A 13,554-nucleotide genomic window follows, 5' to 3' on the forward strand; every position below is an offset into this window, starting at 1 on the left:
TTTAAACAAGTAAAATGTACTAACAGAGTTTTTATCTGTATCTTATGGAAGCCCGTTTCCCCCACTGACTTTATAACTCGTAATTGTGAGTTATAGCTCGCAATTATGAGAAAAGACAGAATTGCAGGATGTAAACTCATAAAGGTGAGGGAAAAGTCTAAAAATCTTTTTTACATTTTTATTTAGTGGTGTATCTGCACTGCGTTGTGTTGTTGTTTTCTTTCTTTCTGCATATAATTTCAGTATATGATAGTGAAAGGCTTTCTTTGTAGCATTTTTTCATAGCCTAAATGAACAAAGCTTCTAGGTGATAATACTAGAGAGAGAAAACAAGAAAAAGAATGAGAAAGCAAAAGTGAGACCTCGCTTCCACCTCCTGGGCATGTCTGGAAACCTAGCAACCAGTCGCCTGGGGCACTCTCAGATATATACCCAGCTGCCACAGTGCATCTGTGTAGCAGGGAGGCTCAAGCTTAACCAAGGCCAGAGATAAAGAGGCTGACATGGTGACTGAAAATGGGAATGCCTGGAAACCATTCCACATGACACACGGGCAAAAGCATGTAAAAGAGGTATCAGACTGTCTAGTAGCACATTCATCTTATTTTTTTTTTTTTTTTTTTTTTGTCGTTGCCATGGTTTTATGAAAGAAAAGAGTCTGCGTTCATTGTTTGCTTGCCCTCAGTTGAACTCCCTCATAATGACATACAAGTAGTTAGTGACTTGATTGCATTTAGCGTGAGCACATGCTTGATTAGAGATTAATGAATGCAGTTGACTGCCTTTTTGTGGTTCCACAGTATATGACACATCGATCAACCTGCCGTCTTTGAATCGATCCAGATATTGCTGACAGGGATTTTTGTTGTCAATGAAGGTCACTTGATCTCAGGCAACGCTATCAATTATAGGTTTATTTATGGATGGTTTGGTCAGCTGATGTCTTTCTGCTGGCAGTGACCATGACATTAAATGGTAAACAATGCTTGGATGACAGATGTTGGATTTTTTATTTATTTTTTTTATTTTTTCATAATGCTTAGTAATTGATTGAATGGGATCTGGATTACATAATCATATTCTAAATAATAAAGTATTTGTAATTAGAGGTTACTCCGTTTTCAAATATTTATAATCGGATTACAGTTACATTTTTATGGATTAGATGATTACATATACACAATTGCAGTAAATTATTTGTAATTTATTGATTCTCGCTATTCTCCCTCCTTTTAAATTTTCCTTTCTAAAAATCCTACTGTGTCATACTAATTACCTTTGACTATATTCACAAATATTATGTACAAAAATTTGCAGACTATGCTTCTGAATTTGAGGGAAAAAATAACCTCTCAAGCTATTAAACTTTGTATGAAAAAAAATAATTATCCACGCTACTTAACACTCATCATATGACATTCAGTAACTGTTGATTCTGGAAATCTTAACAAAAATATTTAAAATCTGGAAGAATTTGGGCATGTAATGTCATTGCTGTTTTCATGTTTTTTAATGTTTGTTCATGTAATGCAGGGATTCCAAATGTTTATATGTCAGCCAAACCCCTTAAAATAAATGTACATGAAATATCTCTAAGGAAGTTAATATTTCAAATAATTTAACAACATTTGCATATTTACAGTTCTCTGATGCGGGTTACTACGGCAGTTCTTATATTAAGCCCAGTTTGGTTAACCTTTGTGTAATGTTTATTGAATTTTATGATGTTAATAATAATATTAATAATAATAATAATACAAACCCGATTCCAAAAAAGTTGGGACACTGTACAAATTGTGAGTAAAAAAAACAATGGAATAATTTACAAATCTCATAAACATATTTTATTCACAATAGAATATAGATAACATATCAAATGTTGAAAGTGAGACATTTTGAAATGTCATGCCAAATATTGGCTCATTTTGGATTTCATGAGAGCTACACATTCCAAAAAAGTTGGGACAAGTAGCAAAAGGGGGCCGGAAAAGTTAAATGTACATATAAAGGAACAGCTGGAGGACCAATTTGCAACTTATTAGGTCAGCTGGCAACATGATTGGGTATAAAAAGAGTCTCTCAGAGTGGCAGTGTCTCTCATAAGTCAAGATTGGCAGAGGATCACCAATTCCCCCAATGCTGCGGCGAAAAAATAGTGGAGCAATATCAGAAAGGAGTTTCTCAGAGAAAAATTGCAAAGAGTTTGAAGTTATCATCATCTACAGTGCATAATATCATCCAAAGATTCAGAGATTCTGGAACAATCTCTGTGCGTAAGGGTCAAGGCCGGAAAACCATACTGGATGCCCGTGATCTTCGGGCCCCTTAGACGGCACTGCATCACATACAGGAATGCTACTGTAATGGAAATCACAACAGGGGCTCAGGAATACTTCCAGAAAACATTGTCGGTGAACACAATCCACCGTGACATTCGCTGTTGCTGGCTAAAACTCTATAGGTCAAAAAAAGAAGCCATATCTAAACATGATCCAGAAGCGCAGCCGTTTTCTCTCTGGGCCAAGGCTCATTTAAAATGGACTGTGGCAAAGTGAAAAACTGTTCTGTGGTCAGACGAATCAAAATTTGAAGTTCTATTTGGAAAACTGGGACGCCATGTCATCCGGACTAAAGAGGACAAGGACAACCCAAGTTGTTATCAGTGCTCAGTTCAGAAGCCGGCATCTCTGATGGTATGGGGTTGCATGAGTGCATGTGTGGCATGGGCAGCTTACACATCTGGAAAGGCACAATCAATGCTGAAAGGTATATCCAAGTTCTAGAACAACATATGCTCCCATCCAAACGTAGTCTCTTTCAGGGAAGACCTTGCATTTTCCAACATGACCATGCCAGACCACATACTGCATCAATAACAACATCATGGCTGCGTAGAAGAAGGATCCGGGGACTGAAATGGCCAGCCGGCAGTCCAGATCTTCCACCCATAGAAAACATCTGGCACATCATAAAGAGGAAGATGCGACAAAGAACACCCTAAGACAGTTAAGCAACTAGAAGCCTGTATTAGACAAGAATGGGACAACATTCCTATTCCAAAACTTGAGCAACTTGTCTCCTCAGTCCCCAGACGTTTGCAGACTGTTTATAAAAAGAAGAGGGGATGCCACACAGTGGAAAACATGGCCTTGCCCCAACTTTTTTTGAGATGTGTTGATCCCATGAAATTTCAAATCAACTTATTTTTCTCTTAAAATTATTTCATTTTTCATTTTCTCAGTTTAAACATTTGATATGTAATCTATGTTGTATTCTGAATAAAATAATGAAATTTGAAACTTCCACATCATTGCATTCTGTTTTTATTCACAATTTGTACAGTGTCCAAACTTTTTTGGAATCCAGTTTGTAATAATAATAATAATAAATATATTACTTTCTATTTGCTTTATATATATATATATATATATATATATATATATATAAATCTATATATATATATATATATCAATATGGTATGTTTAATGGTAAGTCTAAAACAAGTTTGTTAATAAGTAATATAAGAGTAACCTAAAAAGTAGTCAGATTACATAGCCTAAAATGAGTAACCTTGCTACTAGCTACTGTTTTCATCATGTTGTTAAGTTGGGGAGGCAAGATAACACAGTAGTGGATCCAAGTGCAGGTTTTGTTTTAAAAGAGTGGTCAAAACTGGCAGGGTCAAACAACAGCAAACAGTTATAATCCAGGGCACACAAAAGGGTAATCAAATAAACAGGCAATGGTCAGGGCAGGCAGCAAACAATCAAAAACAAGGTAAACAGTCCAAGGTCGAACACAAAGGCAAGGCAAGGCAAAAAACCACAGAAACAAGAGAAAGGTTACAGGCTAACAATATTCAGCAAAGTGAGTGTTTGTGAATGCATCCTTTATAGTCCTCCTGATTGGAAACAACAGAGAAACATAACCAGACACAGATAAGTAGTTTATGGGAGTTGTAGACCAGACAGGGAAGGGATTGTAACACATGTATTCTATAATCAGTAATGGACTACAGTTTGTAAATCAACCAGCTCTACCCAGCTCTCATAATAAATGTATTACTATAAATGTTCTGCATAAATATTGTTATGATGTTAGCACTGCCCCTGCTAATGTTTCCATGAACCTTATACCTAAAAGATTTTGCCATGCAATTTTCTCTGTAAACATCTGATAATGTGACATTAAATGAGAAATAAGTGATTCTGTAATTGTATAATAGAACTCTAATAAAAACTTCCCAAACTTTCAATACATTTACAAAACACCATTTTCATTATATATATAAAATAAGTACTTGTGTTGCAGTTTTGTACAGATCTTTTTTTTTTTTTATTTGCATTTGCACTGTACTGCAGCATAACCCAGTGACACCAAACTCAATGCTGTGAAATGATTTTGTGCTTGCTGAGTTTGTTCTCTTTACTGTAAAGAGATCATGTAACAGTATATGATGTGTAAAATGACTTCCACTTAAAGAAGTTTTTGGCACACAAGTCAAGAGTGCACATGCTAATTATTTACAAAGGCTTTTAAGTAAAAAGGCTTTTTTTCTGGTTAGTGACATTGCAGTTGAACATAATTGGGGATTCCATGACAGCAAGGATCAAAAGGAAAATAATTACCTTCTCATTAAAAAAAAAAAAAAAAAAAAAACACGGTTCAAGCCTACATGCCACACACAACTTAGGCTCTTCACCAGCAGCTAAACTGCAAACATTTCACTGTTTTCATTAATGTCTCTACCTTTGATATTACCAAAGAGGGAAGCTATCTGGCTGAGTGGTTTCCATGGAGATGGAGATGAAATCTTTGTCAGGATGACAGCAAATTTAAGGGTGTAAAGTATGTTAAGAGAAAAAACTCAAGGGCTTGATCACAGCACTTCTTCAAATATGTTCTATATTCCAATTCAAACAACACAGTGTATGCACTTTACAACTGCAAAAAAAAATATTTTTTCTTTCCTAAAATAAAAATATTTATTGTTTTATATTTTTATGTTTTGTTTTATGTATTATTTTTGTTTTGTTGGTGATTTCTTAAATAAATATAAAGTCGTTAAAGGGAAAAAAATGATTTTTGCATACTGCACAGTATACACTTTAAAACTGCCTTTTTGTCTTGTTTTTTTTTTGTTTTGTTTTGTTTCGAAAAAATAAAACCATGAAAGGAAAAAATATAAATATAGTGTGTACTTTAAAATATACAAATAAAGAAAACAAATGGTCCTTTACTTCATCTTAGACAGTATACAGATGTGTTGTATTCAGTGATGACGTCAGATGATTGCTTGGTTACCAAGTTCGTACTGAAATTAGATTAAAAGAGCACACAGATGTTTTGTAAGTTTTGTTTGAAAGTATGGATTGCATGTCTGGGTGAATGAAGTTAGCATCTCATTAAAAGCGCTGTTCCTCTGTATAGGCCTGATCCGAGTGGTTCATGAATTTGAGTTTGGAGCTGTAATCAAATGAGCGTCTCTAGTCGCTGTCTCTGGAGAATATCCAGTCATGAGAACCTGCAAGCTTCCTCTGACAATATCATGCTAACACAGGACAGTTTCTCTCCCAATAGGGTTTTATGTGTGAGAGCATAGAGTTAATAGAATAATACACCCAAAAATAAAAATTTCTGTATCATTTTCTCCTCTTCATGCCATTATTTTTCTCTTTATTTCTCAATACTTTTGATTTTTTTCTGTGGTAGTCTCTTTGCTGCCTTTGAGAAATGTTTGAATGTATTAACGAATGTATGTTATTTATTTTAATGCCATGGATCAGCCTCCTTATCAGCTTATGGAGAGTAGGCAACCATTCTAATTTCACACTTGGGAGATACAAACAAACAAACCTGTCTATTAGCTGTTATATGCATACATATATATGTTAAGGAAACAGGTCAATTTAGCTCAAAGGGAATCATTTAAGATTTTAAAGGGAATTTGGACAGAATAACTGTTTTACAGCTGATCGGCCAGCGATTTACTGAACGAGCCGTATAACATCAACTCTGCAATGGATATTAATATCCAAAATATAGTGAAAACACTATTAATTAGCACAGTAACAAGATCCGCAGTTTAAGACATTACCTTGTAAGCACAAAACACAAGATACTTCCCTTTTCAATATGAATAAAGCTTTATTAGATAAATCTAATAAACTAATCTAACACATAAGCACACGCACTCACACATTCACACAAGTTGCAGGAAGAGAGAAAGTTAGGAAATAATTTAAGAGAATGAAAATGTGAAATACCAAGTTTACAGCAATACGTGAAATTGCATAGACATGAACAACCATCAATCGGTTCCTCAATGAGGTTAAAATTATATTAGATACACCAGTTCAGCTCAGAGTCTGGAGGTAAGTTACTTGCATTGCCTGTGTAAAGGGGGTTCCCTTTGTTGTCGAAAAGGGGGTTTCCCGAGGTTGCTGATTGGCTGGAAGTTCAGTAGTCGTTCAAGTGACGTCTTGGGAAGCCCGTGGTTGGGAGTTGTCTGAAGTAGTTTTAGGTGGGCACTCAAGGTCGGACTCGGAGACACGGCATTACTTAACTCAGAACACGAGAACATCTCTCAACGGAATAGAAAAGAAACTAAAGTAAAAGAATAGAAGTAAAGTTTGACGAGACTAGGTTGTGTTTCTTCTCATCGTGACTAAGTAGCAGCGGGCGTGCAGGCCGAAGCACGCTGGAACGCTAGCTAGCAAAGCTAAAAGCATGACTGAAAAGCATAGCTCAAAGCTGTGGCTAAAAAGCTGAGACGAGGTGAGAGAGGGCGAAGAGAGAAGAGGGAAGAGCCAATTTGATGGTGTCCTTAGTATTTAAACTGGGCTGTGGGACACTTCCCAAATGGTGTCTTAACCAATTAGATATTGTCTTTGCTCGGGGCGTTGTATAATTCTCAACCCCATTCATAAATCAAATGTTATCCTATCACAATTTTCCCGCTCTTATGGAGTATAATTTTGGACATGATTCCTATAACAAGAATATGATACATTTGACAAATAATTGATTGGCAGAAACGTTTCAAGCAAGAAGATTCAAAAACATGCATACTAAACATGAATTTGATCCCTTAAGCTATACAATAGTTATTAAAAGACATACACAATAAGTGAATAGAAACATGATAGTCAAATATGGAGAGTTGTAGCCATTTAAGAAAGTGTATTTTTATTTTATATTATTTATGTTTAAATATTATTGGTTTGTGTTTTGTTTAGTTCAATTGCTAATTAAGAAATCGTAAACATCATAAGGGGTGGTAAATCGAACCCGCAGTACGCTGGAAGAAGGGAAGTGGGTCAGACATGAATTTTTTGACCACTTCATATGTTTTGTTTGTAGAATTATTTCTTTGGAACGAATTTCGTTTGGTATCATTTGTATCTTAATTTTAAGGCATTTTTTGTTGGTCAGTTATTTGTCTAAATAAATGGGAAGAATAAACAAACGTTTCATGAAATGCAGTGCGTTATATACATATACATGGAAATGGAAAGGCCGTTTCTGTGCCATTCTGTGGAGTAAGGATATGTTCTGTGAAGACCAGAGAGGTGTTTTTTTGTCCTGTGTGTTGTTGTTGTCTCTGTGTACTGGAAGCTGATGTCACTAAAACAAATTCCTTGTATGCGTAAGCATACTTGGCAATAAAGCTCTTTCTGATTCTGATTCTGAAAAGGTCTTCTAAGGAATTTCAGTCTGGTTATTTTTTTCGAAGTGGGGGAAACACACCCAAAGCAGTTTCTACTAATGATCTTCCTCATGTGATGGCCATTATATGCTGTGTCTTTGACCATTAATCCTGCTTGCCCCAAATTGACAGTCTCCTTTCTGATTTGGAATTGTCAATGCGGGTTCTATTCTTTCCTAAAAAAAAAAAAAAAAAAAAAAAAAAAAAAAAAAAAAAAAAAAAAAAAAAAAAAAATGCTGAAAGCTGTTTTCTGAAAGAGTTTGTTGGTTAGGCTTGCTTCAGACTCATGGCACTAGGATTTGATTTATAGCATCCTGTGTCTTGAGCCTTTCTGTGGAATTCGGCTCCTCATGTTTCAAACATGCTCCCAATCGAATCTTTAATTGTCTGATACCCTATGTATGTATATATATTATATCTATATATATATATATAATATATATATATATATTATATATATCTAATTAAGAAAATTGTGAATAGAAACATGATAGTCAAATATGGAGAGTTGTAGCCATTTAAGAAAGTGTATTTTTATTTTATATTATTTATGTTTAAATATTATTGGTTTGTGTTTTGTTTAGTTCAATTTGCTAATTAAGAAAATTGTAAACATCATAAGGGGTGGTAAATCGAACCGCAGTACGCTGGAAGAAGGGAAGTGGGTCAGACATAATTTTTTGACCACTTCATATGTTTTGTTTGTAGAATTATTTTCTTTGGAACGAATTTCGTTTGGTATCATTTGTATCTTAATTTTTAAGGCATTTTTTGTTGGTCAGTTATTTGTCTAAATAAATGGGAAGAATAAACAAACGTTTCATGAAATGCAGTGCGTTATATACATATACATGGAAATGGAAAGGCCGTTCTGTGCCATTCTGTGGAGTAAGGATATGTTCTGTGAAGACCAGAGAGGTGTTTTTTTTTGTCCTTTGTGTGTTGTTGTTGTCTCTGTGTACTGGAAGCTGATGTCACTAAAAACAAATTCCTTGTATGCGTAAGCATACTTGGCAATAAAGCTCTTTCTGATTCTGATTCTGAAAAGGTCTTCTAAGGAATTTCAGTCTGGTTATTTTTTCTAAGTGGGGGAAACCACCCAAAGCAGTTTCTACTAATGATCTTCCTCATGTGATGGCCATTATATGCTGTGTCTTTGACCATTAATCCTGCTTGCCCCAAATTTGACAGTCTCCTTTCTGATTTGGAATTGTCAATGCGGGTTCTTTTCTTTAATGCTGAAAGCTGTTTTCTGAAAGAGTTTGTTGGTTAGGCTTGCTTCAGACTCATGGCACTAGGATTTGATTTATAGCATCCTGTGTCTTGAGCCTTTCTGTGGAATTCGGCTCCTCATGTTTCAAACATGCTCCCAATCGAATCTTTAATTGTCTGATACCCTATGTATGTATATATATATATATATATATATATATATATATATATATATATATATATATATATATATATATATATATATATATATATATATATATATATATACACACACTGTATGTGTGTGTGTGTGTGTGTGTAACAGTATAAAAACCATTTCTTAGTGTTGCTTCTTGCTGGGCCACTTGATATTTTTGGTTGTTTTGGAGCATAAAAAGGGCTTTAAACTGAATATCATCCATTCTCAAATCTACACCCATGATTCCTACAAGGCTCCTACAAAGCTCATTAATCCAATTAATCACTGACAGTGTAAATGAGGCTTTATCAGTGGTATTCCTTATAATAGTATGTGAGTCATTCTGGTTGTTGATGCCGGTCTACATATTGACATAAACATGTATTTATATTTGTGCTTTCAGAGGGCCCGGTGATCTGGCGCATGTTGACCTACCCTCCGGCACGCCGTGCTCTCATTGTGGGTTGTGGACTCCAGATGTTCCAGCAGCTTTCTGGCATCAACACGGTCATGTAAGTCTCAATTACTCAATGCATAGCTCAATTGTCAGGTGCTCTTTGAATCTCAACCTAAATCAGTATGTGCCATTTCAAATTCTATTATCAAATATGTTATTTTCTTAGGAGGCCATGTTGTACCCCCTTTTTTAACTTTTAAAAGCACTTATAATGCCAGTCAAGTTTTCTTTGAAAAAAAAAAAAAATTGTAAACTGTTTCAAAACCATCTTAGCTTCCTTGCTGTCTACATAGGGAACAAAATTTAAGGAAGTATCCATATTTAAATGGAACCTCTAGTGACAGATTGGAAGCTAATGTTAACAAAGATTAATAAATACTGTAACAAATGTAGTGCTCATTGTTAGTAAATGGAACCTTATTGTAACTTTAGAGGATACCCTTCTCCTTTTCGCTCCTTATGCGCTGAACTATTTTTCAAGCAACGTAAACCATCTCGGAGTGTGTGCTGTTGCTAGGCAACACCTCATTGCAAAATGAGAAGTGTTTATGGGAGGGAGGGGAGAAAATTGTGTGTGTGACTGTGTGTTTACTTTTTCTCAGCTGTCATTTTGGAAGATGATGGGTCATGACAGATGGGTCCTAAAATGGCATTCTCGATCAATCAAACACCATTCTTATCCTTCTGTCGTTGTCAATCAATCTGTTCAGAGCAGGTTTAGACAGACAGTAGAGCAGTTAAAATTGACAGGAACACTCATACACACATTTATGAAGTATCTGTGAGGTTTAACCTGATGTGCTATTTCGTATTTATCCAAAATCCTCTACTCTTCAATCGTTTCTGCACTGTCAGATGTCAGTCTTTGTACACAGGAAGTCTTGTTGTGGGATGTGTTGTCTGTCAAGCTTAACCTCGGCAAGAAGCATTTGTCAATACCTCTCATGGAGCAAATGTCTGGGGGGACGTGTGCCGATTTTATGTCAGTTGGAAATATTGATTTGGTTCAGACAAGCATGTAGTCTTTATAACACTGTAGTTACAGCATGTTTGTGTGTGTGTATATATATATATATATATATATATATATATATATATATATATACCGTTATCCATAAATTTTCAGATATACTTTCAGATAACAAAAAGTGCAGAAAAAATTGTAAAGCACGTTATATATATATTTTTTTTATATGCCCATTTACTGTCAGTAACAACAGAGACTTTGGAAAAGTACATAAAAACAATGCCAGAAAGAATTCAAGCTATTATCAAGGCCAAAGGAGGTCATACAATATATTAAGGTTTTGTTATTATGTGTGATTAAAGACTATTTAGTTGTTTCAGTTTGTTATTTGCCTAATAAATGACAATGATTTAATATGACAGGTTGTCTAATAAATTTGTTTAGCATGCTTAACAAATTTATTAGACTGTATTTATTGAAAGTAACTGGATAAATAAATGAATAAAGTTGTGGTCTAATTAATTTGTTAAGCACTGTATTCATTTATATTTATATGACACAGCATTTTATATAACACAATAAAAGAATTGCTAAATTCTGAACAAAAAAGACAGTGTCTTCATCGGCTTATTATATCTGGACACAAGGACAATAGATTTGTTTTATCAGTGATCAGCAGCCCCTCCTGATGGACGAGACCCCTGTGTAGGTTGAAGCACTGGTGTAATTAGCTTGTGCTAATGCTTCCTTCCAATCAGACATTGAACATGCCTGCTTTCCTGCAAACAGCTTTCTCACTCCAAAGCCATTATTCACATGCCTTAATTGCTAATTAATGTATTATTTAGTATAAAACATTGTCGTTACATGCTAGCAAAAAAATGCTAATGTTTAAACAAGTCTCAAGAGCTGTGGCGTGATCAGTATTGCTGATGTTGGGTGGTCATGGGTTTCTGAGATGACATCCTGTATGTGTGCATAGCAACTAAGCCTGGATAAAATGATTAGATTAATCCTTGTTGCTAAAACTGGCAGAACAATCCGGAAACTCTGTGTTTTAATAAAGATTGATGCTAATTAGAGGCACTAGCGGTCATCAGCGATACAGATTGCTTCGAGTGATACACTGTTGGCCTGTTTTGGTTCTTTCTGGCACACAATGGCTTGTTCATTGGCTTTGCGGCAGTTCTGGCAGCATCGGTCTTTGGCATTCTGTGATTTTTGATCCGTATGGAGTTGCTCATGATTCATGCTTACAAGCCATGGACCTCCCACTGTCTGTTCACTGACCGTCTGATGCATATTGCAAACAAAATTGGTGAGAGCTTTCTTGAAACGGCATGTTCTGATCTGGGGTGCATTTCCCAAAAGCATTGTTACCCATGTATGGTTGCAAGTTCCATAATAGCAAACATAATTCAACAATTCTGCAGTTCCCGAATAGTTCTATCACATATATTTGCAAACACTCATTGTTGTGGCATTCATGTGCACTTATCTCGTCTACATAATATTCATTAACTGCATAAAACCATTCCAACATGATTTAAAGGCAGCATTACATGCAACGTGGACCAGACTTTACTGATATATAATATAATTTTTAGTCTCTGCGAGCCATTTTTATTCCCATTATGTGACATTTTAGCTGCTGTCTGTGTCAACAGCCATAATACTTTGGTCAGATGAATGTCTTTCATATTTGGTTATGTCTGTCTTTTTGTGTGTGCTGTTGGGTGCAGATCAGTGTGTCTATATAATACCGTATACCATCTGAGTACAAAACAATGTTCATTCCTTTCATTAGTGAAATAGGTTAGTCCCCATGGGAGTGTTTCTCTCTCTACCTCTTTGTCTATCTCTCTCTTAGTGTGTCTGTTTTTCTGTCTCACACTCTCATTTTTCACTGGCTTCAGTGCTGAGAGCAAGTCCACAGTACCCTCAACACTCCCAGCCTGTTCTCCATTACATCCCTTCAGTCCTGTTAAATCACGTTTATCATGAAGATGGATTGTGTCTGCGATTCAACCAAACACAGCACAAGCAATCTGTTGCTCTATGAGTCAGTCCGTATGCAAACTCCTTTTAGAATGCTCATTTATATCCAGGGCTGCTATTTTGGAAGACATAAGATATCTGAAAGCCTGAAACCTTTAGTCATTTTTTAAAAGAAAATACAATATCAATTTAAATTGATCAATTTAAGGTTTAAAAATAAATCTGCCAATTTATCAGACAATGGGACTAAGAAAAATAATCAGAATGTATTGAAACCACCCCAGGAAATGCCAACATTTATAGTCAATGATTTAGGATTGACAACTAAAGGAAGTCACATCCAAAATGCCAGCCAGTTTTATCTCTTCATTACCAAAAGAAGCTTCAGATGCAGATGTTGGTTTTGATTGAGTGTAGAGCAGTGTTGTAGTACTCAAAACCATACTCACTCGAGTCTTTCTCAAGCTTGAGTTCAAGTCCATATTTTCATTGACATGCTTTGACTCAAACTTGACCCCCTTCAGGTCTCTGTCTTGACTCAGACTCGACCCTCTTCTGGTCATGGTCTTAACTGTGACTCCTACTTAGATCATGGCCTGGACTCAAACTCGAAAGAGCTGGTCTTGTTGATGAAACTGATGTAGAGCACAACATGTAGGAAGCACCCAGACAACAAAATTGATGGAAGCAACAAGTCAGTGAGTGAAGCTAAGACCTTTGAGAGATAACTAGCTGTCTGCTGCAGTTCCTTCCACACAGGACTAGGGGTATGATCCCTGAATATTTATGAAGTCAGTTTTGTTATGGTTGTACATAGTATATAGTGTATATAGTTGTTGCTCTAAAACAGGACTGACACCAACATTCTGGTGATGTGTGATTATACCTACTGCGTAATTAATCACACACACACACACACACACACACACAAAGGCAAGGCATAGTGACATTCTGTGAAATCACAACCTAGTGTGGTGTTGTTGAGCTTTCAGTCATTAAAATCATGCCTTTGA

At 35.7% G+C, this 13,554-nt stretch overlaps 1 protein-coding gene across 1 annotated transcript in view; it reads left to right on the top strand.

Annotated features, from left to right (window-relative positions):
* Nucleotides 1–13,554, top strand: part of LOC109106309 (proton myo-inositol cotransporter-like) — a 52,870-nt gene that overhangs the window by 25,396 nt on the left and 13,920 nt on the right. Inside the window, exon 4 of the mRNA XM_042745959.1 lies at nucleotides 9,523–9,631. Within this exon, the coding sequence (XP_042601893.1) occupies nucleotides 9,523–9,631 (109 nt within the window). The remainder of the gene's footprint in view (nucleotides 1–9,522; nucleotides 9,632–13,554) is intronic.

Source organism: Cyprinus carpio, chromosome A4 (genome assembly GCF_018340385.1).
Source record: "Cyprinus carpio isolate SPL01 chromosome A4, ASM1834038v1, whole genome shotgun sequence".
Taxonomy (NCBI): Eukaryota; Metazoa; Chordata; class Actinopteri; order Cypriniformes; family Cyprinidae; genus Cyprinus; species Cyprinus carpio.